General features: G+C 49.3%; 4 protein-coding genes across 7 annotated transcripts in view; 2 read left to right on the top strand and 2 right to left on the bottom strand.

The window, feature by feature from the left end:
- Positions 1-3,220, top strand: part of DAAM1 (dishevelled associated activator of morphogenesis 1) — an 86,342-nt gene extending 83,122 nt beyond the window's left edge. For all 3 annotated transcript variants that reach the window (XM_079309305.1, XM_079309303.1, XM_079309304.1), the window contains one exon: positions 365-3,220. In XM_079309305.1, coding sequence (XP_079165431.1) covers positions 365-574 — 210 coding nt within the window. In that variant the 3' untranslated portion in view covers positions 575-3,220. The remainder of the gene's footprint in view (positions 1-364) is intronic.
- An 8,428-nt stretch (positions 3,221-11,648) lies between these two features.
- GPR135 (G protein-coupled receptor 135) lies at positions 11,649-14,274 on the bottom strand. The gene has a single exon (XM_079309367.1). The coding sequence runs from the start codon at positions 14,137-14,139 to the stop codon at positions 12,874-12,876; it is 1,266 nt and encodes a 421-aa protein (XP_079165493.1). The 5' UTR covers positions 14,140-14,274; the 3' UTR covers positions 11,649-12,873.
- Positions 14,275-15,663: 1,389 nt separating this feature from the next.
- L3HYPDH (trans-L-3-hydroxyproline dehydratase) lies at positions 15,664-18,849 on the bottom strand. 2 transcript variants are annotated; one of them, XM_079309764.1, is made up of 5 exons: positions 18,251-18,848; positions 17,848-18,017; positions 17,447-17,569; positions 16,426-16,563; positions 15,664-16,139 (listed from the first exon to the last, which is right to left on the bottom strand). In XM_079309764.1, exons 1-5 carry the CDS (start codon positions 18,798-18,800, stop codon positions 16,014-16,016), a joined length of 1,107 nt encoding a protein of 368 aa, XP_079165890.1. In that variant the 5' UTR covers positions 18,801-18,848; the 3' UTR covers positions 15,664-16,013. The 2 variants fall into 2 exon arrangements, with proteins under 2 accessions (XP_079165890.1, XP_079165889.1); XM_079309763.1 differs by having other exon boundaries at positions 15,664-16,563; positions 18,251-18,849.
- A 105-nt stretch (positions 18,850-18,954) lies between these two features.
- Positions 18,955-25,212, top strand: JKAMP (JNK1/MAPK8 associated membrane protein). Its single transcript, XM_079309337.1, has 7 exons — positions 18,955-19,066; positions 19,231-19,322; positions 19,840-19,994; positions 22,646-22,852; positions 23,528-23,709; positions 24,367-24,443; positions 24,738-25,212. Exons 1-7 carry the CDS (start codon positions 19,054-19,056, stop codon positions 24,954-24,956), a joined length of 945 nt encoding a protein of 314 aa, XP_079165463.1. The 5' UTR covers positions 18,955-19,053; the 3' UTR covers positions 24,957-25,212.
- The last annotated feature ends 2,089 nt before the right edge of the window (positions 25,213-27,301 follow it).

Genomic DNA, 27,301 nt, shown 5'->3' with positions numbered 1-27,301 from the left:
GTGAGATTTTGAGGCTGAGATGGGGAGCAGAGCTGGTGCTGTCAGCTGCTGTGACCCATGAGCAGCAGCCATGGGGCTGTGACCCTCATGGCTTGTATCACAGAATTTCAGAATCATAGAATGGTTTGGCTTGGAAGTGACCTAGTTCTAGTTCCAGCCCCCTCACTGTGGGCTTGGACACCTTCCACTAGACAAGGCCTGGCCTTGGAGCACTTCCAGGGATGTGGCCTTTCACCAACCCTGCCCAGCTCTCACGTGCTGAGCACCGTGGCGAGAAACCACCCCTGTTCCATGAGTTTGGTGATCACCACGCGTGTCAGGCACCCCCACAAGTGTGGGACTGAGACACGTCCTTGCCCTGCAGCTGAAGGAGCAGCGGGAGCGGGAGCGCAAGGCCAGGAAGGCGAAGGAGACGGGCGAGGAGAGCGGCGAGTTCGATGACCTGGTGTCGGCGCTGCGCTCGGGCGAGGTGTTCGACAAGGACCTGAGCAAGCTGAAGCGCAACCGCAAGCGCATCACCAACCAGCTGGCGGAGAGCGGCCGCGAGAGACCCGTCACCAAGCTCAACTTCTAACCCAGGCTGGCTGCAAAGCCCAGCCAGAGACAGGCGGCTCCGGTGCTGAAGTGGCTGTGGTTTCTGGGTTGGTTTTTATTTCAGTTTCCAATGGCACTGCCTTGCGGTTGGAAGCGGAACAGTGGCACGCTCCTTGTCCCCGCGGGAGAGTGCGTGTGTGTGTGTATATACTGTGTATATAGTCGGGTCGGGGGTGTGGAGTGAGGTGCTCCATGCTGCTGAGTGCCAGCACCGCCTCCTCCCCACCCCAAAAAGTAGTTCTCCCCATGCACAAGCACAATGCCGCGTCCGTGGAGCAAGAGAGGAGCCGAGCCCGAGCTGCCGGTTGTCCCCACGGTCCCAGAGCCAGCAGGGAAACTGCCTCGTGCTGCTCTCCTGCTCAGAACCCCCCGGGCCATTGGCAGGGGACGCCTCGCACACAAGCCGAGCGGCTGAAAGAAGAAAAGGAAAAAACAAAAAAAAAAAAAGCAAAGTTGACTGAACTTTAATCCGTTGTCTGTTTGTTTGTTTGTTTTCTCTCGTTGTGATTATTCTGAGGAACTCGCAGATCCGCGGGCGCTCCCGGCGATGCTCTTCCCGTCATCCTTGGGAAACGCTCGTTTTCCTCCTGCTGCCACCTTGCTAAAGGACAGACTTCACCCCAAAGTGCTTCTTGCTGTAAGGCCACACTGATGTATTTATACTTTGCAACGTTTTCTGGCCCAGGACGGTGGGAAAGGTTTGGTTCTCGGAGGAGACGAAGAGCATAAACTTTTGCGTTGTAATTTTTGTTCTTGCTTTCTGTTCAATGGGACAAACTGTATCCTCTGTCACGGTGGGTCAGGACCAAAGGTCCCTGAAATACAAAGGGGTTGGGGTAAAACCCACCAGCTTTCACCTGCCTTCTTCTTTTCCTTTTTTCTTTCTCGGACACACAGAAGCAGCGATGCCAAGAAACACTCGTCTCTTAGCCAGGTCCTTTTTTGACTGGTTTGCTGTTCATTGTCATTGCAAATTTGTAAGCAGAACTACCTGTCAAATGTCAGTCCAAAAAATAAAAAAGACAAAAAAAAAAAAAACAATAATAAAAGTAATTCAGAGCTCTCAGGGAGTAATAATTTAAGGGTTTAGAAAATTAAGAATTGGAGAATAAAAAATAACCACCATTAACATATTAACATTTCTATTCTTAAATTATGCTGAGTATATAGAGGACTGTTACTTTTTACTTTTATTTATTTGTGGTATGTTTTTTAAGAAAGCAAAACAAAATCTTTTTATACCACCAATACTTTTGTGATTTTTTTTTTTTGTTTGTTCGTTCTTTTTCCTGTGGAGAGATGAGTTTGTCCCTGTTGCACTAGATATTAACACTATTTGAAATAAGGTTGGTTGTTCTTTTTTTTTTTTTTTTTTGTCAGATAATCGGTATTACTGGTGGGGTATGGGATGTCAGTTAACTATATGTACTGTATAGCAAAAGTGCTGTTTAAACTAATTTGTATAAAAAAAAAAAAAGGTTCTAAGCACCTGGAGGCCACGGGGTCTGTGTGCTGAGTGAAAGCTGTGAAATCTCTCTCAAAGCAGAGTTGTCAAGAGCTGTGGTTTTACCATTTGTTCTTTTCTTCATTGCAACGTTTAACGCACTGTAGATTTAAAAAAAGAAGAAAAAAAAAAAAGAAAAAAAAATACTTTCTGAGTAGCATTTAAAGCAGTAATAAATAAAGCAGGTAAGTGCAAAAATAAAGTCCAGCACCTCATATCCAAGCAGCTGCAAAACCTGCAGATTATGTTCAAAGGTGGAGTTAAGCACTTTGCTTTAAGAAGGAGGGGGAAATAAAGACAAAAGGTAATGATAATACTATTCCTTAACTAAAGTGCCTCTATTTATATTTTTTATTTATGGCTGAAAAAAATGGGGCTGATACAATTGAGGGAATGGACTATGGGGGGAATTGAAAATATATAAAATAAGAAGGAAAAAAAAAAAGGTTTTAAAAAAAAAGACAAGTTTGGCTTCTGATGGTTTAAGGAATGGTTGGTCACATGTGTTTAATTGGACAGGTGGTGGGGTGAGAAAGGGTGATCTCCTCTCGGGGTCCCTGGGTGCCAGCACCCACTCCTGCCTCTGCAACCCCAGTGCCACATCAGGACCTTTCCTGACAGATTTCCTCTTGCCCTTCCAAACCTCTTGGGTTGTTTGTTTTTGGTTTTTTTAATTGTTTTACAACAGCCTGATTATAAGGCTGACTTCGCCATTTCTTTGTTTTCTTTCAAAAAAAAAAAATAGAAAAAAGAAAAAATATTATATCTCTATAAATAAGTACAAAGGCTGTGTGCAGGTAATTCCATGTGCCATTGTTGAAAACTACTTTTAGATTGGTGCTGGTGTAAGTAGCCACTCTTTTCTCTTGGGTGTGTATTTTAAAGATGATTTTTTTTTTTTTTAATAATGCCAAAAACAAAATAACAAAAAAAAATTCCATAATAATTTGTAAACGAAAGTTTATGTCTTGGACCTTATTAGCTTCGTAGTGACTAAGGTAGTCTGTTAGGTGCAAGGATGTTAGTAGTTCTAGCTAGTGGGAAATGCTGTGTATTGTTATGAGACTGTACATTTTCTAAGATGGCAATATGCAATAAAGCAAAATGATTTCAGTGAGTGTACATGGCAGAGGCGTGAGTTATTTTTTAGGGGTAAAAAAGGGGATAATTAGGAATTGAGGCAGTTGTTGAAAAAGAGGCTCTCTGAGGGTTGCTTTTTCTCAGGTGTGTTTGCAGGCATTTCTGGGGTCAGGTGATAACCCCTTGTCCCTTTCCCTGAATGATGGGTTTAGGTTTTTTCCACCCTGCTGGGTTTAAGGCAGGTGGGTTTTTTTCACCCTCCAGATTGCAGCACACACATTGTGACCCACATGTGGGTTCTGAAATGCCTCCCAGTTGGTGAACCTGTTCATTTCTCCTTGTTTTGTTGTTGCTGATTCCTGTTCCCACCTTGGTAGGAATTTTTCCAAAAGCCCACTGGGGCTTTTCCAGGATCCTGCATTGAGGCAGCAGCCAGTTTTGCAATATGGGATTGGATCCTGTCCTTTTTTCCAGAAGTGCTGGCTGAGGCTGGCCACTGTGCCTCTAGCAAGCCTAGCTAGTGATGTTTCCTTGGCAGTAGCCCAAACCCCTCCTGGCTTATTCCTGCTCACCTTTTCCTTTCCCACACACCTTTCCATCAAGGCTTTTTTTTCCCAGTGCTCTTGAGTGATTTTTGCAGCACCCAGAGATACCCCCAGGCCCCACTGCCTGTGCCATCTGCATTGTGCTCTGACCCCATGGGCTTCCCATTTTGGACTGGGGCTGGCAGGGAGCACAGATTCCATCACCACCCTGGCAGCTGTGGGCTGGTGATGCCATGGGAAAGCAGCCCAGGGCTGTGTGGTGACAGGACCCAAGGAAAACAGGAATGGCTTCAGCTCCTCTTCCCATCATAAATCCCCATGTCCCCAGCATAGGGCTGGTCTGGGTTGGTCCATAAATAGATGTGAACAAGCTGGCCAAACCCCACAAACCAATGAGGACCTGAAATTCTGGTTTATGGAAGATTGCAGGTTTCCTGGACCATGCCATTGTATGATGATCCCCAGGATGGGGGCAGAGTGTCTGTGGGAGATGTGAGTGAGGTCAGGACAGCTTTTTATTCAACCAAGATACTTGATGGGAATAAATATCCTGATAACTTTCAAGCTTCCTTGACTTCAAACCCTTCCACGTGGATGGATTAGCAGCATCTGTTGTTTAAGAATGCAAATTTCAGATACAGTATTTGTCATCCCAGAGGAAAGGGGACCAGGGTGGGCACTGTGCTGGACTGGCACACCTGTGTTGTCTGGGTTTTCACCTGAAAAAGGCTCCTGTGCCCCAGATCCTGGCAGTTCCCTGCAGTTCCAGCCATGAGCTGTGCTGGATGATCCCAACCTGCCCAGACCTGCTGGTGCCAGGGAAGCTGCTGGGCACGGCTCTCCTGAGGAATTGTCCCATGGGGCCACCCGGGTTGGTGGCACCAAACCTGCTGAGCCAGCCCTGGCTGTGCTCTGCTCCAGCCCAGCAGCTTTCCCTGTTGCCACAGGCTGGGGTGACTGGGAGCAGTGTTGGGTGTCACCCCCTGTTCCCCTTGGAAAAGATGAGTCAAGGGCTCATGGCAATGGCCTGATGCAGCATTGCATGCAAAGCTCAGCTCAGCAAGTAGGGCAGGCATGGCTAGAGGGGGAGACACACCTGGCTCCCATCCCTCTGGCAGGAGCTGATGGACTTCTGGACTATTTATTTAATCCCAAAGAAAGGGGACAATGGGCCCAATGGACCTGTCAGACTTTGATATCCCTGCTGGAGGCCCTTGGGAAAGGGTGAGCAAAGCAGGGATGTTGCCAGCTCTGCTCCCACCTGTGCTGTGGGACTTGCCCCCACTGCCACTGTCCCTGTGTCACACCTCAAGCAGATGCTCTGGGACAAAACTGCACTTTGCCATCATCACTGTCACACAGCCTGATCAAATCTGCTGGACTGCCACAGGAACAGGCACAAAGCAACTGGGAGAGCTGGAGGGGGGCTCAGTCTGGAGAAAAGGAGGTTCAGGTGGGACCTTCTTACTCTCTACAGCACCCTGACAGGATGGTGGAGCCAGATGGGGAATGAACTCCCAGGTAACAAACAGCAGGACAAGAGAAAACAGCCTCAAGTTACACCAGGGCAGGTTTAGATTGGATATTAGAGAAAAGTTCTTTGGCCAAAGAGTTACCAAACATTGGAACAGGGTGCTCAGGGCAGTGGTGGAGTCACCATCCCTGGAGGTATCTAAAAACCATGTAGATAATTCACCTGGGGACATGGTTAATGGTGAGATTGGCAGTGCTGGGGGAATGGTTGGATTCAATGATCTTAGAGACCTTTTCCAATCCAAATGATTCTGTGATTCCAAACTATTCTGTGATTATCTGATTCTCAATTCTATGATTCTGTGATTCCCAACTCCCATAAAAGCTGGTTATTTCACCAGCCTGTGCTTTGGGTGAACACACTCTTCGAGTTTTGATTCTGGGGGAGACAGGAAAGGCCAAGAAGACACAAAGGATGCAGGAGGGTAAGGATGAGTCCCATCTCCACTCCATCTGCAGCAAATCCTGCAGTCATCTCTCCTGTGGGCTCTCCCCCTGGCATTGTTCAGGGTCCTCCAACAGATGCATGTAAAAAGGAAAGTTTTCTCAATCAGGAGTGTTTTTACTTGAAACCACTGAGCATTTTATTTCATTTTTAGCCTTAAACCAGGCTTGATGAGACTGTGCAGGCAAGCCAGGGAGAAATCCTAGGCCCCACTGGAGCCTCAGCAAAGGCTGAGGGAAGTGCCATCTGCTGGCACTTCCCAATTTCAGCATTTTACAGCTGTCAAATACAAAATCAATTCTGCTTCTCGTTTTCCTCTGCGATCTCTACTGTGGTCTGAAAAGTTGTCATGCAAAATTTTCCATGTAAACTTCCCCCAGCATGGTTGAGGAGGGCTAATTTTAATTTTCTCCATTGTTATTCAAGTCAAATAGCCAAAGGTTACAGCCTGTGCCTTCTCTGTGGCTTTTGGCAATGCCTGACCTTCAGGTCAGTGCATTGTGTGTCCATGTGCAGGCACCAAAAATGCACATGTATGTAAGATAAACTAATTCAGAACAGTTTCATGGGTCATCTGAACTTGCTTCCATGGCTTTTGACATTACTGCAGAATGCCCCAGTGCACTACAGTGTCCCAGGGCTTGCCCCAGTGCCAGGGTTTTGCTGGGAGCCTGTTTCTACCCAGCTTTCCTGACACTTTGTATGCACTCTGTTGTCACACCACAAAGAATTTGAAATTAAGCTGGAGTTTCCCAGTTCTCAGAGCAATTCTGTGAAGGTAAGTCATTGAAACTGCCGTTTTCCCATTACTTTCTTTACTGGCCCATATTCAGTATTTGCCCATGTGCTCTCAGCTCAGAGGTGGCTCTGCAGGAGGGGCAGGATACTTTGGTTTTGGGCAACAGCAAGCAGAGCTGCTCTAAACCAGGATTATCCTGGGCACCACCACAGCAAGTCTGGAGGACACAGCTTTGTTGCTGCTGCCTACCCCTGTCCCTGGCAGGACACTGCTGTGAGCTGGGCTGGCACAGTGCCCCTGGCTTTACCTGGCTTGGGTGCTGAGGGGCACCAGCAGCTTTTCCATCTGCTTGAATTTGTGCTGTGTATTTTGACAGGGCTTTATTTTGTCAGGCTCTATGCAAAACATCCTCTGGGCTCAAGGAAAAGTAAGGAAGTCCCAGCTTTGTGCTTTGCCCAGCTCCTGATCATTGCCTAAAACCCTTTGTGCTATGAAAGCAGTGAAAAGCACTCAGGCAAGAACTAGTTTTTATGGAAAATCTTCCCAATTTAATAGCAGGAGGCAATTACCATTTGAGTTACATTTTCTGTAGAGACTCCACAGTTCAGATGCTGTATTCAGAACTTGACATGACCTCAGGGATGCTATATTACCAAATGTTCTGTAAAATGCACCAGACTGAGCACAGAAGCCACAGGCACAGATCAGGCACAAGTGCTGCAGCACATTAGATTCCACTGGAAAAAAATAAGTGACCTGGTTACTCAGAGCATTTTTTATCCCTGATGCTGAGATTAGTTCAGAGTATGTTGCTAAATCAGGTAAGCAAATTACATTTATGGGGTTATGAGGGAATTGCTGGGAGGGCGAGATGAATTTCAGAGAAATTTATTTTGCAGGTTTTGTCCACATCTACCCTGAGGGTAGATGAGCCTGGGGGGGGGTGTATTAATTTATAGGGTCCATCCAGAGTGGTTTTGAAGCACCAGCATGCTCCCAGATACTCCCTGATGGAGTGGGGTGGGCTGGGCTAGCCTGGTGTTTTCCATAATCTCACATAAGAGCCAGCCTGGTGCAGCCCCAACACCTTAAACTCTTCAGTGCACACAATAAAAGGCCCCTGAGGAAAGGCACAATCCTTCAGTCTAAACAAAGCTTTTAAAAAAACTTTGTTACCTTTATTATTTCCTTTCTATGTTCCCATAGCTTCTGAACTGACTATGCAAGAGATAAGATTAAAAATAAAGGTGAGAATAATGGATGTATAGAATTAAGGATTCCAAGTACTCACAAATTGCTCCCCAGTTGGTTTTGTGGGCTTCTGGCAGTGCTTGTCTTTGTGAAACTAGCTGAACCATGAGGAGCTCAGTGCCAGCAGCTCAAGAAATAACACAAATAGCAAGCAGTTCCTCTCAGGGTGAATTTACTTTCTCTGCTGAATCACAGCTAGATCCTGCTCATCTCTTATGATCACCCCAGAAGCCTGTGGGCACATTGGTGTGCTCTGCCACCCAGTACAAACAGCTCCAGCAAAGAGCCCCCCTTGTTAAATTTCCTTCTGTCACAGCCTGCTGGGGTCTTCTTGGCTGAGATCATCCTCAACTTCCCAGACAGATTAGTGTTGTGCCCTGGGGTTTCTGCTACTTTCACTTTGATTTCCCCTGTGACTCATCCATTTCATGCCACTGACAGGGATTCACAGTCTGTCTCTCTCTCCACATCACTTTCCTTCCTGCTTCTTGCAGAGGTGATTTCTTAGGGAAAAAAACAATCTATAAATGCCGAGCTGTTGCCCAAGCATTGGGCTGTGGTGAGTGTAGATGCTTCAGGACTCAGGTAGTGGCCTGCCAGCAGCATGGCATTGAAAACTCATCACTCCTCTGCAAACTGGGACCAGCAGGAGGGCTGTCCGTGCTGTAGCAGGAGGACTGACCTTGTTCTCCCAAATTCAGTCCCAGTGAAACCACTGAGACTCACCCCACTGGTCACAGCAAGCCCAAGGCTTGCAGCAGCAAAGCAGCACTGTGCAGTGGGGCATGAGGCCCCCAAGACTGGATCTGGATCTTATTGTGGGTTATTCCTCCTGGAGGACTTGGGACCTCTTCTTTCTAGCTCTTACTTTGTGTCTCTGTAATGCTTTGTAAGCAGACCTAGATGTGCACCCATTTATTATTAATAATTGGAATCACCATGTGAAATACAAAAGCATCCAGAGGCAGCTGTGCTGCTGAACAAAGCACCCTGCCAGACTAGGGCTGATCTCACCAGCCCTCCAGGCTGCAGGTTTGCAGCTCTGCCTGCATGCACAAAATGCCAATTTTCTAATCTGCTTTTTTATTCACTTCAGCCCATACAACAAACTTCCCAAAGTGCATTATTGAATCTTTTTCAAACTGGGTTTAGATGAGGTGCTCTTTGGGCATCAGTCACAACCCCTTCCTTGAGTGCTCATATTTGGGAAGCAGCATTTCTTGAGGGAGTGGTTGATCTCATTAACAGAAAGAGGCTTTTCTCAGGATCGCTATAGGCACAGCTGTGCTGGCTGCTGAGGTCTCTGCTGGCATCTGCTGGACACAGGAATTAACACCAGTGCTGACAGAGAGGCAGCAATGGGGTGTTTAGTACTCCTGAGCTCTCCCAGTTCTGGTGATTGATGGCAGCTATTACAGCCCATCTGGCTGTCACTTATAAATACTGCTAATTGGATTGTTAATTGTTCACACTTCGTAAGGTATGCACACAGCATTTGCTTTGAACGGTGGTTTCATCCACAGATTAGGAAAGGAGTGGAAAATAACTACTTGAATGAATCTGATGATTAAATCAGCAGGAAAACTACCACTGCATGCAGTTGGAGCAGTATGTTCTAAAATGCTTGTCATTCATCAAGACTTAATGTTTTCCTTGTGAGATATAATGCATTAGTTCAGTCAGTGGCATGTTATCATTGCCAAATAGTAAGGTACTCTTAAACTGAGGGTTTAAGAATGATGGAAAGTCAACAAGAGACTAAAGAGTCCAAAGACTCATTTTTAATTTGCCTTTGACTGAAGCTGTCTCTGGTATTCAGGGCTGAACTGGCCTTCAAATCACTTAACTCCTCTTTCCCCTATGCTGAATATTTTGCTCAGAATAATCCATGTGATTTTTTGTATGCTAAAATATGTCCAAATATCCTTGAGCAAATAAGATTTGTGCAATTTGCTTTGTCCAGACCCCTCTCAAGGGAGGAAAAATGAAAGAGGCTGGAGGATTGGAGCCTCAGAGACAGTTTTGTAGTGTCTAAAACATCAGTGTCTTCCTGCCTTCTGAGCTTTTCAGCCCAAAGAAAGGGGATCTCTAAGTGGGGTGACACCAGCATGGGCATGTGGAAGATTTGGGGGTGATGTCCCACAGTGGCTTGGCCAGGAGCCACCTGCTGCAATGTTTTCTCACCTAAGAACAAGCAGCTGAAACCACAGGCAGACTTTTCAGAGCTAGGGTAAAACAGCAGCTCAATCCACTGGTTTCTTTCTCCCTGATGACCACATGGAGCCATTGTGAGGTGCAGACCTTCTCACTAACTGGGTGAGAGGCAGCAAGCTTCAGCAGAGCTGGGACACAGCAGCATTTCAAGCACTGCACTGGCAGGCAGCCTTCGTGTGGTTTGTACTGTTTGTGGTTAAGACCAGTCAGTTGTACTTTTTAAAACATACTTAAAAAAATGTGGCTGTAGAGAGCTGTGTACCTGACTTGCTCAACAGTGATGTGACATGAGGAGTGGCTGAGGGAGTGTTTAGACTGGAAAAAAATGAGGTTTGGAAGGGACCTCTCTACAACTACCTGAAGAGAGGTTGCAGCCAGGTGGGGTTGGTCTCTTCTCCCAGGTAACAACTAACAGGACCAGATGAAAATGCCTCAAGTTGCACCAAAATAAGTTACAATTGGATATTAGGGGAAATTTCTTCAGAGGAAATGCTGCCAAACACTGGAACAGGCTGCCAGGGAAGTGGTAAAGTCACAGTCCCTGGAGGCACTGAAAAGTCATCTAGATGTGGCACTTATGACATGGGTTAGTTGTGGATTTGGCAGTGCTGGAATTCGATGACCCAAGAAGCCTTTTTCAACTGAAATGATTCTATGATTCTGTGATTATGAGGAGCACAGGCCAGGCACAGCTTTAAAACACAAGCTGGCTCTCTACTGGAGCTGCAGCAGTTCCATGTCAAAAAGGATCAGGTCAAGAATCTCCCCTTGCTGCAGCCCAAGTTAGCATTTCACAGAAATGTGCCAATTTGTGATGCCTCCAAGACCACAGCCAGCTGCCCTCATTCAATTCCTCACATGCAAGACTAACATGCACCAGCCTGAGCTTGTTAAAAATACATTGAAACCTGTGTTACAGCAGTTCACTGCCACTTTCCTAGAAAGCCACTTTTCCTCCCACTGCAGCTCTCTCAGCCCTGACATCCCCAATCCTTCCCTTGCCACAACTGGCTGCCACAGAGATGCTTCCCTGGCCTGTGGTACACTGGACAGGACAATAAATCAGTATAAAAGGAAACCAGTATGAAAAAGAGGGAATCAAGGGTTGTACAGTGCCTGAGTGACTGGGCTGGTGGGGACAGAAGGACAGGGAAGGTGGCCAGAGCCAGGCACTGAGAGGAGCAAGACCACACTTTTCAGAGGCTTTCAGCCCCTGCATGATGCTCTGCATCATCAATTATCCCCCACCAATCTCCTTAGTACCACCTGCAGCTACCCTGGTTAGATTTAAATACAATCTCATCACTCACAACCATCTCTTTTCATTTACACTTAGCCACACATTGCTGGGGAAGGGCAAAAACTCCTTTCAATTCAATTTCAAAAACTGTTGCCCTTCCAACAAGCCACCCGTGTCACTTGGTGTCAATCAGCTCCTGTGAAGAGCTGGGGCTTTCTGCACAGCTTCTTTCTGAAACAGCAAGAAAACACTGCTCAACCTGCAAAATCCAGCAGCTGCAGGGCAAATTAGCAGTGCTGAGTAGTCAAGGGCCAGATCTTTGCCTCATGGGCTTCAGGAGCATCAGAGAAGAAAGCTACAGTAATGCTTACAGCATGGAAACCAGCTGCATTAAAATCTCACAAACAATCAGGTCTCTCTACTGTCATTCATCTGGCAATTTTTTACAGGAGTTCCCTTCCCAAGGCTGGCCTGAGAATGATGCCAGGCTGAGACACTTTCATTTCCTGCATAAAAGACAATTTATTTCTTGTCTCACAAAATAATGATACTGTGTTCACCGGCGTCACAAACAGCTGAAAAAACTGGTAAAAATGAAACACTGGAGTTTTAAAGCCTGTACAAGGAAAAATACTGTCTCACACTTAACTCTGACAAAGACAAACAAAGGCCAAGTCATTATTTCTGATTCAAAACACTAATTTAAGGCTTTGGGGCCTTGAAGAAAAAGATTACACTGATAAATTCATAATTTGAATTTATACTGTGCAGTCGCACTTCCAAGGCGTTATTTTCCCCCCCTTTTTTTTCTTTTCAATAGCAAACAGCTGGTTTTGAAACATTGTATTCCAACGGATTTCTGCCATCAACACAATATTTGTTCTGTGCATATACAGATTTTCACGTGCTATTGCTTTACCTCTCCTTTCAGACACTTTTCTCACACAGCTCCTCTAATTATGGCAAATCCCTTGGAGATGTGAGACACTTGGATGAGCTGAAAAAGAAAACATATATCTTATGCACACCACAGTTTACACCCACACACTTTCCAGTCTGTCTGAGGAACTCAAGTGTCTCATACTCATTTTAAGTCGACTGTACCTGCAAAAAAAAGACAAAAAGGCTGCTGAAATTCCAACACCCGAGGTATTACCTTCCTTTCCTTCCCTCCCAGTATCACATATCACAATTACTTTTCTTGTTATGCTTCAGAGTTTAAATGTAAAAAAAAATAAATATATAAATACATCACTTCTTCAGCCTGTCCTACAGTCTGTGACTTTATGATTATTGGCACTTCCACATAGAACGGAGTAAAAGCAACATTTTCGTGCCATGAAGCGCTTTTCACAGTGTGGTGTTTTCAGAGTGGCTGCCAGCGCTCAGCTTTCCATGGCTTTTTGGGCACTTAGCAAGCAGCTCACACAGCCATTCAGTCACTTTGGGATGCTTTGGTGTGTCGGAGCTTCACAGTGGCACATTCTGCAGCTCTGGAGCCAACACTGTTCTTGCAGCTGAGCTCTTGCTTGGCCGGGCTCGGTGGCTGCCATGAAAAGGGGGATTTTCCTTCCCTGTGCAGCTCCCGCTGCTCGGAGATCGGGTCACCAAAGCAGAGCTCGCACAGCGGATAAACACAGCCCCTCATTTTCCTGCTAATTCTGCTGCAAGGGTCTCCAGCACCGGGACTTTCTGCAGGCAGGCCCAGCCGCCTCACGCCCCATGCCCTCACAGGCTGGTGTCGATGGCGCCCGCTTTGGCCTTCAGGGCGCTCTCCGAGACGGTGTCGGGCTGCCCGTCGCGGCAGAAGAGCACAGCGGGAGTCTTGCAGGCCCACATGGCGAGCTCGGCGCCGCTGGCCGGGCTGGAGGAGGACAGGCCGCTGCCCGGGGCGCCGCTCTGCCGGTTGATGTAGCGCTCCCGCACCCGCTCGGCCCGGCCGCGGGGCTCGGGCTGCCGGCCCGGCACCGACAGGTAAGCCACCGCGTTGTTCCTAGTCCTGTAGCCGCCCTCCCGGCTGCGCCGCAGCAGCACCGAGATGTTTGGGTTACGGGCGGCGTAGATGAGCGGGTTGATGGCGCCGTTGGCCCAGGCCATCCCGCTGGCCACGGCGTCCATGGTGGGCGAGAAGGGCAAGCGGCCGGCGGCGGCCGCCAGCCCCAGGATGCAGTAGGGCCCCCAGCAGCAGATGATGGAGACGATCATGATGAGCACCGTGGTGGCCGTGCGCATCTCCCCGTAGGCCCGCAGCAGGTGCCCGTAGGTGGTCAGCGGCCGCACGCGGCTCTCGGCCAGCCGCACCGCCCGGCAGATGTTGAAGTGGCAGAAGCACATGACGGCGAAGGGCAGCAGGTAGCACAGCACGATCAGGGCGGCGCCGTAGGGCGGCCCGAGCCGCGAGGAGCCCCAGGGCAGCACGTAGACGCAGCGGTAGGCGCCGTGCCCGGGCTCGCCGTGCCCCTCGCCCGCCAGCCCGTACCAGGGCCCGGCCAGCGCCAGCGCCGCCAGCCAGACCGCGGCCAGCAGCTGCGCGGCGCGGCGCCGGCCCATCTTGTGCCGCGGCTGGCGCACGATGGCACAGTAGCGGTCGAAGGACAGCAGCGCCATGGTGAGCGTGGCGGCGATGCCCAGCCCGGCGTGCAGGGCGGCGCTGGCCAGGCACAGGCGCTGCCCGAAGAGCCAAGCGCCGGGCGGGCGGCTGAGCAGGCTGAGGAAGGCCAGCGGCAGGCACAGCAGGGCGCCCAGCAGCTCCGACAGCGACAGCGACAGCACGAAGGCGTTGGTGACCGTGCGGAGCTGGCGGTGCCGGGCGATCACCAGCACCACCGCCCCGTTGCCCAGCGCCGAGAGGGCGAAGATGAGCAGCAGCGCGGCCGCTTGCGAGGCCAGCGCCGCCGCCGACCAGCCCGTCCCCGTCCCCGCCGCCGCCGCCCCGCCGCTCTCGTTGCCGCCGCCGCGGGAGAGGTTGCCCGGCACGGCCGCCGGCGGCTCCATGCGCAGCCTCACGGCCCGGCCCCGCCGCGGCTGCACAGGCCCCGCCGCTCCCGGCTCCCACGGCTCCCCCGGCCGCTGACGTCGCTCGGCCGCCGTTGCCCGGGGAACCGGCCCGGCCCGGCCCGGCGGGACCCGCGGGCGGCGGAGCGGAGCCGCCGCGGACGGGCAGTGGGGCTGGGGGATCGCAGCCCTCACACCGGCATCGTCCCCCTGCTGGAGCCGGCGCTGGCTCCGCACAGATGTGCTTCCCCATCACTCCTCTCCCCGCACAGCCCATCACCAAGGAACAGCCACCCCAGAGACTCGGGTGGAGGGATCCACCGCCCCGGCTCACCAGGCTCCGGCTTGGTCTGCAGCTGCAGGATTGAGGGATCGGGCCAGGCACTCCCACTCTCATCCATGCTATAGCTGCCTGCCCCTACCTGAAAATTTTCTTAGGGATAGGGGGTAGAGAATAGGTAATGAAGGAAGCATCCCAATTAGTGCCTGAAGAACCTCCAAACATCCTGTGCTGCGCTTTGTGACTCACTGTCCCAGCTCCTTGTCAGGAGCCAGGCTGGGGGGCTGATCAGAAGTGAGATGCCCAGAAAATGAAAACACATGGAAGAGTGTGCTCCTGCAAGCACAGAGGATGTGTGTGTCACTTCTTGTTCTCCTGGACCAGAGGCTTTACAGGGGGTTACAGGGAAAGCTGGGAGTGAGAGCCCCAGACACCATCCTAAAAAAAATCTCCATTGGCAGCACAGCAATTGCATGAATCGGGGGAATTTTGTTTCCTCCTCCTACAAAGTTTTTTTCACACTGACAGAAGAAATTCCTCCCAGGCTTTTCTGTGCCAGCCTTATCTAAGTTCACCAGTCTGCTTTCTCCCTTCTGCTGCAAGAGCTACTGTGAGATGATTATTCTCATTTTTATGCCTCATTTTAATAAATGCCAGTTCCTCCCATGAGTGTCTTCATTTAACAAGCACCATTTTGTCCAGAGACATAGTAGAAGTGACAGGCCACCAGAGGTCTGAATCTCTGCTCCTGCCACTGCAAATGCTTGGGTTTTCCCTGGAGGCACTCCAGCAAAGCAAGCATTGACTGCACTCTGCTGCACAAGCTGCCCCTGGATTTGGGACAAAATCAGTAAATAATTAGCAGTCAAAGGTCGTAATGGCTCAGACCTTCAAACACAGCTGCTCCTGTTGAAAGTTAACCACAGGGTATTTGCAGCCAGTGGTCCAAGATAAGCAAGAGAGGAAGGCTTAGGGAAGCAGCACAGCATGGGCACTCAGCAGGAATATAGGAAATTCTGATGAAATATCTGTATCCAGCCCCAGGATGCAGGAGAGCCCTGGTGGGGTGAAATGAGTGAGGAAGGGATTGTCTGGACAGGCTAAGCAGGGAAGGTAGGGCATGAGACAGAGCAGCACAGCTGGCTGAGCAGGAGACAAGAAGAGCTTGCAATTCAAACCCAGAGTCATGACTCTCAGCAGAATCCTGCAAATGAGCTATGGGAGTGAAAACAAGGAAAATGGCAGAGTTTTCAGCTGGCATTTAATAGAAATCTAACTTTGAAATTCGTAATTTGTAGACGTAGAGAAGGCACATAAATTTGAAGGCAGCTCTCAAACATCAGCTCTGTTTTCTGTGAATTATTGGGAAGAAAACTAAGAAAAATACTACAGCACCTCAGAGCAGCTTGTATATGTTAATCAGTGCTCCCAATATGCTAATCACAAGAGGGCAACAGGCCTGCTATCCTGAAATGTGACAAATGCTGTCACACCACCCAAGGCTGTTCCTGTTGCAACATCTGGAGAAGGAGAACAGAAATTCATGGGCAGGAGAAGCACAGTACCATCAGTGAGACTTTGCCCATGGCTCAGGTCACTTGAGGAAGAAGCCATGTTTCAGTGGGTCCTCCTCTTCCACAGTGAAGGTGGCTGTACCAGTGTAAAAGGCTTCTCCTGAGACTTCCACAATGACGGCGTTGTAGTTCCCAAACTTGGTTTCCTGCAGAGGGATTAGGATGAGGATAGAGGCAGCAAGAATCTGTCCACTCTCCCAACCCCTCAGAACTCCAGTGCTACCTGGCATTTATGCAGACACCTCCCCCAGCTCTCTCACACATCCCAAAACATGCAGCAGCCACACAACACAAGATCCTAAAAATCCCTGAAGTGCCCACAGGCTCCTCCCTCCTTCTGACACCTTCCCCAGGCACAGAAAGGCTTTTCTGCTTCCCCACTGAGCACAGCAGCCCTTGAGACAGGGGGAAAGTCCAGCACAAGCCACTTGCCTTCACTGCCTTCCCAGTGAACAAGGAGCCCGTGGTGCTGCTCCGGAAGGTTCTGGTCTGGCCCAGCTGGATGAGTCCCTTATGGAACTGCAGGGCAATGCGAGCTGTCACCCCCGAACCTGTGGGGCTTCGGTCAACCTACAGCAGAGACATCAGTCTAGAGCAGCTTGAGATTTTGGGGTTTAACACAAAATGAGATGGCTCCCCTCAGTTCTGTCACCTTTACCTTGCACTTGGGGGGAACCCCTCCAACCCAGGGTTTTGTAGAGGATACAGATACATCACAACTGAGAATGAGAAAAGAAGCAGGTTTGGGGTACTTTGGGCTGTGATTGGCTTTGGCACAATTAGGGATGAATGATGTAATAAACACTGAGGCAATTTGGGAGCACTTGAAATCTTCCCAGCATCATCTCAAAAGGACTGAGAGGAGCTGAGGCCACCTGCCCTATTCTCACACCTCAAGGCAAGATTGGTTCTCCTTACACTGAGGGGACTCCTGTCCAGCCTGGTCTTTAAAATCTCCAAAAAGAGTGTTGGCCAGCTTCTGAGGTGACCTGTCCCAGTGCTCCACACTCTTCATCACTGCTGGGAAGTTCAACCAAAACTTCCCCTGCCATTTATATGATACCTTATGCACTGCAGACAAGAACAGAATTTTAACACCCCATTTCTCTCCTGTTGTTCATCCCCAGCACATGTTCCCTGGATTAGGACTTTAGGGACATGTACTATGCTGGGATCCTGTCTCAGTCCCTGAACTCCTGGAAAATTCCAATCAACAGGTTTTTGGTATGAACCTTTTTAAAATGCCATCATCTAAGGTGTACAGAAGTATTTCTGCTATTAGGGGCAAAACCAGAATGTGTGCATTGACACTGCTACCCAGGGACACAACAGCAGTACAAGCAGTCACTGCCCAAATCAAGAATCAGAACAGACTCTCTTCTTTGCAGTGGATCTAAGGGACAAAGGTACAATTGTGGTGCCTCTTGTGCCTGAGAAGAGCCCGTTTCTGTACCTGTTCATCTGCAAACACACAGATGTTGGTGGTGGGTTCCTCACTAAAGGCATCTTTCCCATCTGTCACTATGGTGCCATAGAGGAAAGCCAGGTCTTCACTCTCAGGGTGATGAAGCTTGAACTGGGAACAGCACAGAGAGGGTCACAAACACACACAAGAGCAGAATGTGTGCAGTGCAGCTTCTGTGAGAGACAGAGGAAGGGGACAAGGACACATTGCTGCGTTTCCATCTCTGCCTTGCAGGTAACAGAGAGAAGCAGGAAGGCTCCTTCTCCTGTCCCTGTAAGGACTCTGAAATTCAACATGGGCCCGGGAGGATGGGACTCTCCCACCACCCTGAGCATCTCAGTCTGGTGCAGTCACCCCAAAGTGAACATGCTGGGAGTGCTCATCCATACCTGTTTCTTCACTGCTTCTGTCACTGCACTCGCTGCACTGACAAGGTCTCTGGTCTTTGATGAGCACACATCAAGGCCCAGCTGCTCAGCACTGAGGAAGGCATAAAAAGTGCCACCATAGCCGATGTCAACCACCACCTTCCCATAGCCAGGAACATCAATGGCCAAGTCTGAGCAGAGAAAGGGAGAAAGGTGAGGAGGCAAAACAATGCTGAGCAATGGGCTTACACAGAGTGAAGGAACCCAGCTGTATGCGAGGGCAGTGGACAGGGATAACTTGAGTACTCCCATGGCACCTTAGCATCCCTGATAACCTCTGAAGAACAGAGAACCAGGGACAGAACTACCAGACTCCCCTCAGCCGGGCCACCACCAAACCCCCTCAAAACCCACTGTTCCCCACCGGTGGCGGCAGCGAAGGCGGGCACGCTGTGGAAGCGCACGGGGTTGCCGCTGCGGCGGCCGTCCCAGGGCACGAAGGCGGTGACGGGCCCGCAGGGGCAGCGCAGGCGGACGGCGGTCTCGGGCCGGGTGGGCGCCGGCACCAGCCCGTAGTCGAGGGCGAAGCGGCCGAGGCCTATAACGGCGTGGCCGCACATGGCGCTGTAGCCGGCGCAGTGCAGGAACAGGGCGGCCAGGTGCGCGCCCTCCGCGGCCGCCGCGCCGCGCACCACCACGGCGCCGTACATGGCGGCGTGCCCGCGCGGCTCGTGCATCAGCGCCCGCCGCACGTGGTCGTGCCCGGCCGCCACCTCCCGCCGCAGCGACAGCAGCGACAGCCCCGCCGCTGCCGCCCGCTCCGCCGCCTCCAGCCGCGGCACGATGCGCAGCGGCTCGCCGCCCGTGTGCATCTCCACCGTCTGCAGCAGCACGCCCGAGGGCGAGTGCGGCGGCAGCGCCCGTCCCGCTCCGCCACCGTCACCGCCACTGCCACCGCAGCCCTGCTCCGCCATCGCGCCCGCACCGGCCCACAGGAGACCACGCCCACAAACCAGAGACCACGCCCCGACTCTCCCAGCCTGAGGCCACGCCCACACCACGTCTACTATCGCAAACAACCACGCCCATAGCTGTAGCCAAAGCCCCGCCCCGGAGGCCCCGCCCCTCGCGCGTTCCCGCGCCCGCGTTTCCGGGCGGAGCCGCCCCGCGGCGGAAGCGGAAGCGGCGCGGCGGAAGGAGCGGGGCGGCCGTTGCTGGGTTACCGCGATGTTCCGCGCCGGTATCGCGGGCCGGGATGGGGCAGCGGGACGGGGCAGCGGGACGGGGCTGGGAATGGAGGGGAGCGGGGTGAGGATGGGGTTGAGGATGTTGTCAGCGGCCGGAGCGGGCCGGGTCGGGCGTTCGGTGCCTCTCCCGGTAACGCGGCCCGCGCTCTCCCCGCAGCTGTGGAGATCCAGCCCGCCTGCCTCGGGCTGTACTGCGGCAGGACCGTGCTGTCGGTGAACGGCTCCGTGGAGACGTACGGGGACTGCGGGGTGAGTGCGGGGCTCGGCGCGGTGCGGGTACACGGGAGCACCGCCGCACGCTCCCCGAGGAGCTGCTGGGGCTCCGGTGCTGAACCGAGCTGAGGAGGGGCTGGAAAAGCTGGAGCAGAACGCCAGGGTGTGGAGAGCTGCGCTGAAATAAGTCACTGTGCGCGCCGATTTTACTGGAGTGCTAAGGGAGAGCGAGACCCAGGAAGGGTGGGATGAACGGGAACAGTGGTTGTGAGCACTGGTGAGGGAGCTGAGATGAGAGGGAGCGGTGTGACAGCAGGAGAGGAAAATGGAGGCTTGCATGAAGGCTTTTAATCATGCTTCACCCTTGCTTATATTTAAAAAAAAGAGCAAGGGAGAGCAAGTGCAAGTTGAGAAATTACTGGGGTTACTGTTTTGTCTTTTTAAAATCTCTGTTTTTTCATGTATTGGTGACAATCTTCAAGCTGCTTTTCCATTAACTGCAGTGATTTGCTGTTGCTAGTGGGGTTCTAAATGCAGCCTCTGCTTTCTGTAGGTGTGTCCTAGAGGCCAAAGGACCGATGACAACAAAATCTGCCGGGAGTGTACGGGATCTCCAGACCGCTATGACTGGCTGTACCTCGGCTTCATGGCCATGCTGCCCCTGGTTTTACACTGGTTCTTTATTGAGTGGTATTCTGGAAAGAAGAGGTTTGTTTACCCTTTCTCTAGATGAGTTGTTTAAAATTGGAAATCTTTTATCCCTGTGTGATCGATCTGAGTTAGTGAACTGAGCTGTCCAGCAGTTCTTAGAATCCTGGATTGGTTTTATTGAGAGGGAACCTTAAAGATCATCCAGTTCAAATTCTCTGTCATGGGTGAGGACACTTTCCAGTAGAACAGGCTGCTCAGAGCCCCATCCACCCTTGTTGATGTGGTAGCATGCAGGTTTTGAGCAGAAGCAGCAGGTTGTATCATCCCCTCTCTCCTGGGTCAGTGTCAGCAGGGCTGCACAAGTGCAGTGAGAGGATGGGTTTGAGTTTTCTCTTCAGGAATATGTATTCTGGGTTTGGGTCTTGATAGCAGAGCTGCTGTGGCCTGTACATGAGATAAATTCTGTAAAAAAGAGGTTTAAATCCACAGCTGCATGTGGCCATTAGGTGTTAGACTGGAGTTTTTAAGAAGTGATGGCTCTGGAGTGTACTGGACTGTCCCTATCCATGGCAGGGAGTTGGAACTGGATAGTCTTTAAAGTCCCTGTGAACCTAAATCATTCTGTGAGCATTGAAAAAATAGGGGCCTGGTAATGTTTAATATATGAATATTGCCATGTTGCAGCTTTGCAAATTCTGCTCATATCATGTGTGCCAATATTCCTTCCAAGATGTGTGGTGCATTATGCTCACTTCTCTTCTCTTTTACACCCTAAATCACCCGAGATTGTCAAAGAGTTTCCACACTCAGCAGGTTTCACATCTTCTGGGTTAAGAGAAAGCTGTGCCATGCGCAGCCCCCTGGGTGCTGGGGTTTGCCAGGAGTGGCAGTGGCAGGGACAGGGGCAGTGGCAGTGGTGGCAGTGGCAGCAGCAGTGTCAGTAGTGGCAGTGGCAGTGGTGGCAGTTGCAGTGTCAGTTGTGGCAGTGGCAGGGACAGTGTCAGTGTCAGTGACAGTGGTGGCATTGGCTGGGACAGTGGCAGTGGCAGTGGTGGCAGTGGCAGGGACAGTGGCGGGGGTAGTGTCAGTGGTAGTGTCAGTATCAGTGGCAGTGGTGGGAGTGACGGTGACAGTGGCAGTGGCGGTGGCAGTGTCAGTGTATCAATGATGTCAGTGAAGTGTCAGTGTATCAATGATGTCAGTGACAGTGACAGTGTCAGTGTATTAATGGTGTCAGTGGTGCCAGTGGCAGTTGCAGTGTCAGTGACAGTGTCAGTGTATCAATGGTGACAGTGGCAGTGTATCAATGGTGTCAGTGGTGCCAGTGGCAGTTGCAGTGTCAGTGACAGTGTCAGTGTCAGTGACAGTGGTGGCAGTGGCAGTGGCAGTGACAGTGGCAGTGTCAGTGTATCAATGGTGTCAGTGGCAGTGACAGTGTCAGTAGTGGCAGTGGCAGTGGTGAGAGTTGCAGTGGCAGTTGTGGCAGTGGCAGGGACAGTGTCAGTGTCAGTGACAGTGGTGGCAGTGTCAGCGACAGTGTCAGTGACAGTGACAGTGTCAGTGTATCAATGGTGTCAGTGTATCAATGGTGTCAGTGACAGTGTCAGTGTCAGTGGTGCCAGTGTCAGTGACAGTGACAGTGGATCAATGGTGTCAGTGTCAGTGGATCAATGGTGTCAGTGGCAGTGGCAGTGTCAGTGGCAGCAGCAGTGACAGTGTCAGTGTCATTGACAATGACAGTGGCAGTGTCAGTGTATCAGTGGTGTCAGTGTCATTGTCAGTGTCAGTGTATCAATTATGTCAGTGTCAGTGCCAGTGTCAGTGTCATTGGCAGTGTCAGTGTCAGTGTATCAATGGTGTCAGTGTCAGTGGTGTCAGTGTCAGTGTATCAATTATGTCAGTGTCAGTGCCAGTGTCAGTGTCATTGGCAGTGGCAGTGTCAGTGTATCAATGGTGTCAGTGTCAGTGGTGTCAGTGTCAGTGTCAGTGTCAGTGTATCAATGGTGTCAGTGTATCAGTGGTGTCGGTGTCAGTGGTGTCGGTGTCAGTGGTGTCAGTGTCAGTGTCAGTGTCATTGGCAGTGTCAGTGTATCAATGGTGTCAGTGTCAGGGGTGTCAGTGTCATTGTCAGTGTCAGTGTATCAATTATGTCAGTGGCAGTGGCAGTGTCAATGTATCAATGGTGTCAATGTCAGTGGTGTCAGTGTATCAATGGTGTCAGTGTCAGTGGTGTCAGTGTCATTGTCAGTGTCAGTGTATCAGTTATGTCGGTGTCAGTGCCAGTGTCAGTGTCATTGGCAGTGTCAGTGTATCAATGGTGTCAGTGTATCAATGGTGCCAGTGTCAGTGGTGTCAGTGTCAGTGTATCAGTTATGTCGGTGTCAGTGCCAGTGTCAGTGTCATTGGCAGTGTCAGTGTATCAATGGTGTCAGTGTATCAATGGTGTCAGTGTCAGTGGTGTCAGTGTCAGTGTATCAGTTATGTCGGTGTCGGTGCCAGTGTCAGTGTCATTGGCAGTGTCAGTGTATCAATGGTGTCAGTGTATCAATGGTGTCAGTGTATCAATGATGTCAGTGTCAGTGTCAGTGGTGTCAGTGTCAGTGGTGTCAGTGTCAGTGTCAGTGTATCAATGGTGTCAGTGTATCAATGGTGTCAGTGTCAGTGTATCAGTTATGTCGGTGCCAGTGACGGTGCGCGCTGTCCCGCAGCTCCAGCGCGCTGCTGCAGCACCTGACGGCGCTGCTGGAGTGCAGCGCGGCCGCCGTGGTGACGCTGCTGCTCAGCGACCCCGTGGGCTCCCTGCGCATCCGCTCCTGCCGCGTGAAGAAGCTCTCAGACTGGTACACCATGCTCTACAACCCCAGCCCCGACTACATCACCACGGTGCACTGCACCCACGAGGCCGTCTACCCCCTGTGAGTGTGGAGGGTTCCTGCTCTGCCTGCCCCTGCCCTTTGTACAGCTGGGGTCTGTCCCTGCCTCCCCACAGCTGCCAAAAGTGTTCTGCTAGAGCTGGGATCGGTGACAATCAATCCCTGGAGCTTTTTGTGCATTGGGCTGTTTTACACAGATTTAGCAACACTTAATGACTTTCTGAGTAATCAAAGAAAGTGGCATAGCCCATGCTGTCACATAATCAGTTTAGTTGGAAAAGACCTCTGGGATCATTGAGTCCAACCTATGGCCCAACACCATGGCACTGAGTGCCAATTCCAGTCTTTCCATAAACATCTCTAGGGATGGTGACTCCATCACCTCCCTGGTCAGCCCATCCTAGTGTCTGATCACCCTTTCTGTGAAGAAATTCTTCCTGATGTCCAACCTGAACTTCCCCATTGTGCAGCTTGAGACTTATGTCCTCTCATCCTGTCACTGTGCAGCTTAAAACTTTGTTCTTTTTGTTTTCCTTTCCTTGGAAAGCAAACATCTTGGCTGTTTCTCCTAAGGAAAAGTGAGCCCATCATTCTGTGTTAACACCTTTTCCCTATAAAATCTAGAGTTCACTGACTAACTCTAAATTCCTTGATTGTGACCCAAACCTCCATGAGAAAACTGCACATTTTAAAGAACTATATATTTTTTTCCTCCAGGTACACCATTGTGTTTATCTATTATGCTTTCTGTCTCGTGCTGATGATGCTGCTCCGGCCTCTCCTGGTTAAGAAGATTGCCTGTGGTTTGGGAAGGTCTGACCGATTTAAAAGCATTTATGCAGCACTCTACTTCTTCCCCATCCTCACCGTGCTGCAGGCTGTGGGAGGAGGCCTCCTCTGTGAGTTCTCTCCTAAAAACACTCCTGAACATACCTATAAATGCACACTAAGGAAGGACTTCAGGGAGAGAAGGAAGGGACACTTTTTGCTTTGGGAATAAGGATATTGTTTAGGGTTATTTTGAGGGGTTTCACCTGAAAAGATTGCTTGTTAGGAGCTCTGTCCTCACCAGGCTCCTGACCAACACTGCTTTGCCTCAGCCTGTGCTGCTAGGGACTGTCCCTTTCCCAAAAAAGGAATGGAGGGGGTGTGAGAGGAAAGTACTTCAGAGGAAACTAGATCCACTTTTTGCTAAGGCAGAGTTTGTCTGATTTCAGAGATGGATTTCAATGTAAATTTAGGGAGATTGGCTATTTTTGGTTTTGCTTCCAGCATTCTTGTCACATTTGGAGAGGTGCCACAAAATCCCCACTCAGCCTGACTACTTTTCTCATTATGTACCTTTTTCAATTCCTGGTGTAAGTGTTGAGTTACTCCACTGAGAGATAGCAGAAAACCTCAGAGGGAGCAGCTGAAGGGTTGTGCTTGGCACTGCTGTGCATGTGTGGTGCCTTGCTGAGGCAGCTAGAGTAGCTTCACACCTGTGGAAAAACTCTTTATTGAAGGATAAGCTGTGCCATGTTTTGCCTGCTAACATGTTGCATGTTTGCCTTTAGATTATGCCTTCCCATACATCATCCTGGTGCTCTCTTTGGTTACACTGGCTGTGTACTTGTCTGCTTCTGAAGTGGAGGTGGGTAAACACATTTCCAGAGTAAAAAAGTTGAATGAGCAGAGACCACTTTGTCTCTTTTCTCTGTGGTATATTTTACATTTAAGCCTCTTCCTTTATCCCTTCTCCTTTTGGCTGGAGGAATCTCATGTGAGAATTCCCTCTGATGGTGCACTGAAAAACTGGGTGCATGCTGGAAGGGCTCAAAACCAGGAGGCTTCACATGGTTTTTGTGCTCCACCTGTCACACCTCTTAAATTTCAGGTGCTGGCTAACAGGCTGAATGCTAACAGGATATTGTGTTTATTTTGCAAGTTTTTCAAGGATCTGCTCGTGAGGAAGAAAAGACTCGTTGTCCTCTTCAGCCACTGGTTACTTCATGCCTATGGAATCATCTCCATTTCCAAACTGGATAAGCTTGAGCAGGACCTGCCTTTGCTTGCCTTGGTACCTGCCCCTGCCCTCTTCTACTTGATGACAGCAAAGTACACAGAGCCCTCACGCATTCTCTCTGAAGGTGGGAATGGACATTGAAAGCAGCCTGTGCCAACAACTCTGTCCCATGATCTGGAGGAAGCAATTTTAGTGCTTGTCATGCATTGGAAACTTCTGTTTTCAAAAAGAAATTGTTTATGTGCCAGTCTTCTGGTGAAACACCTCTGGGTGAGACTGTATAATATTAAAAAGCTGCACTTTGTATTCTTCCTGAGTATCTGGTATAGATCAAAAGCAATGTCTTTTTATCTATTTATCACTGTGAATCTGTACAAAAAGCTTGTGACACATCCTAGTACAATGGTTTGTTTGTGTATTGTTCATTTCCTAACACAATATTTGAATAAAACAATGGAGCCTGGTTTTCAATAGACTTTAATAAAAAAAAGTAGAGCTTGAATATGCCAGAGAACTTGATTTTCTTATCACATGCTCTATCTTCTATCCCCCACCAGTAGAAACAGACTGTCTTCTTCCTTCCATCAAAAGATAAAACATGTGCATGATTCCTCATGATGTTTGAGTCTGCTAGGGAAGAATTGCACTGTAAAAGAAGAAATGAAAAAATTCTGTAAAATTCTTCATAAGGTGGAGTTTATCCTCTTGCGTGCTTCATATATGGAGACCTTCCTGGAAAGCATTAAATAGATCAGATTAAAGATTTTCTTTTCTTGGGAGCTGAGTTAGTATTGGTCACCAAAACTTGATGCTGTGGAGGGTCTAGAGGAAAATGCAGAGCAGTAGTTAAAGGCCAAAACCAGAACCAAGAGTAAGAAGATCCTCAAATTAAACCCCTTCCACTGTATGGATCACTGGCTGTGACAGTGCATATTTCTGTGTGTCTGTGACAATGCTTTTTCATTGTCCCACCTGCCAACACTAAGGACAGAGTCTGCCAGCAGCTCAGGCTTTGAAAGGTGTCACCTCAGCCAGGCTCCCTCCAGCTGTCACTCTCCTCCATATAAAGTTTGTTTTTGTTACATCTGATACTCCCTTCCACACAGCTTTATGTGATTTTTTTTTTATTTTAATGTGAAATGCCACTTAACAGGCTCACTACACCTAAAAACTGTGTGCAAGCAAACTCACTCCTGCATGCAGAAGTGAGGTTTTATTTAGGGATTGCAGAAGTAATTGATCTTAAATCAAATACTATTTGTACTGCTGTGTACAATGTCTAATTTGCAGGCACAGTGATCTAGAGGAGATAAAATATAAGGACTGAAAGGTATTTTTAAAAAGAATAAAAAGAAAAAAAGTCACTTTTTAAAAAATTTGAAGTAGTTATTAACATGTTACCATGAAGCACTGTCAGGTCATTCAGGCTTTTGCCTATTGCTGGCTGAAATTCACTGCAAAAATATCTTATTTTATTATTGTTCTGTGAAAAACATAATTACAACTGAATATTACCACAGCTTTCTAAATATTTTCCTAAGAGTTTCACTGTTTCTAGAGAGATCAGGAAGAATAAAATGAGTTTTAGCTTATGGGAATACAAAGGTTAATGTATTCATCTGGCATTAAAAAGACAGTTTTTCTTTCTACAACATCATCCATTTCACCTCTCTGAACAAATTTTAGGAGTTTCCAAAATCAACACAAGCCACTCGTGTCTGTGGCACCAAATAAAATGAGTGAGAACAGCCAGAGCTGCACAGGTCATGCTCAAGCAGGGAAATTCTTCCTCCTTTGTTCCAATAAAATTCTGTTGTCTCAATAATGTTGGACCAGCTCTACCCAGGTAAATTTCATCCTGGGGGAAGCCTTTGTTTTCAGACTGATCTGATCAGATAGAGCTGATAGACAAAGGCCTGAAAGGTGCAGAATAATTTCAAAGCAGAAATTCCACATTTCACAGGCTTTTTCCATAGCTCACCTGCATTCCCTTCATGTGCAGGGAAGTGTTTTCCTAAAATCGTGAGTGCACCTGACACACAATATTGATTATGCCTCATGCCTCTTTGTTTCCTTCCAAATTTATCCTCTCTTTTCTGCAAAGCAGATACAGGGTTTTTAGACAGTGTTATGATTGACCATTAGACTTAAGATATTATGAATAAAAGCAGGATCTATCAGCAGCTGATTGGCTTAACCTGTCTCCCTTTTTTTTTTTTTTTTTTAAATTTTAAATTTTGTATACTTCTTTTTTGTTTCTCTCTGGGTTACTCCCAAGGTTAGCCTGCTTATGGTGTAATTCTTCTTTTTACAGCAGAAGAAAGAATACTGAAAGTAATCTCAAAAGGTCATCTTAGTTCATCTCTGCTGTGCAGTGGAATCAATTAGACCTAAGTACCCCTGACAGATGTTTGATTTGTCCTTAAAATCCCTAGTGGCAGAAATACTCTGCAAAACTCAGACAACTGGTTCCAGTTTGATTCTAG

The sequence above is a fragment of the Erithacus rubecula genome (assembly GCF_903797595.1).
Source record: "Erithacus rubecula genome assembly, chromosome: 6".
Classification (NCBI taxonomy): domain Eukaryota; kingdom Metazoa; phylum Chordata; class Aves; order Passeriformes; family Muscicapidae; genus Erithacus; species Erithacus rubecula.
The sequence above is the reverse complement of the archived record's forward strand: the minus strand, read 5'-3'. Positions and strand labels throughout refer to the sequence as shown.

Bases quoted from the DNA above. Each gene is read 5' to 3' on its own strand.
- JKAMP (XM_079309337.1), top strand. The intron at 19,323-19,839 runs GTGAGTGCGGGG...TGCTTTCTGTAG, and splicing joins AGACGTACGGGGACTGCGGG to GTGTGTCCTAGAGGCCAAAG. The intron at 24,444-24,737 runs GTGGGTAAACAC...TTATTTTGCAAG, and splicing joins TGTCTGCTTCTGAAGTGGAG to TTTTTCAAGGATCTGCTCGT.
- GPR135 (XM_079309367.1), bottom strand. From the start codon at position 14,139: ATGGAGCCGCCGGCGGCCGTGCCGGGCAACCTCTCCCGCGGCGGCGGC.
- L3HYPDH (XM_079309763.1), bottom strand. From the start codon at position 18,800: ATGGCGGAGCAGGGCTGCGGTGGCAGTGGCGGTGACGGTGGCGGAGCG. The intron at 17,570-17,847 runs GTATGGATGAGC...TGCTGTTCCCAG, and splicing joins CAGAAGCAGTGAAGAAACAG to TTCAAGCTTCATCACCCTGA. The intron at 16,564-17,446 runs GTACAGAAACGG...TCTCTGCTGTAG, and splicing joins GTGTGTTTGCAGATGAACAG to GTTGACCGAAGCCCCACAGG.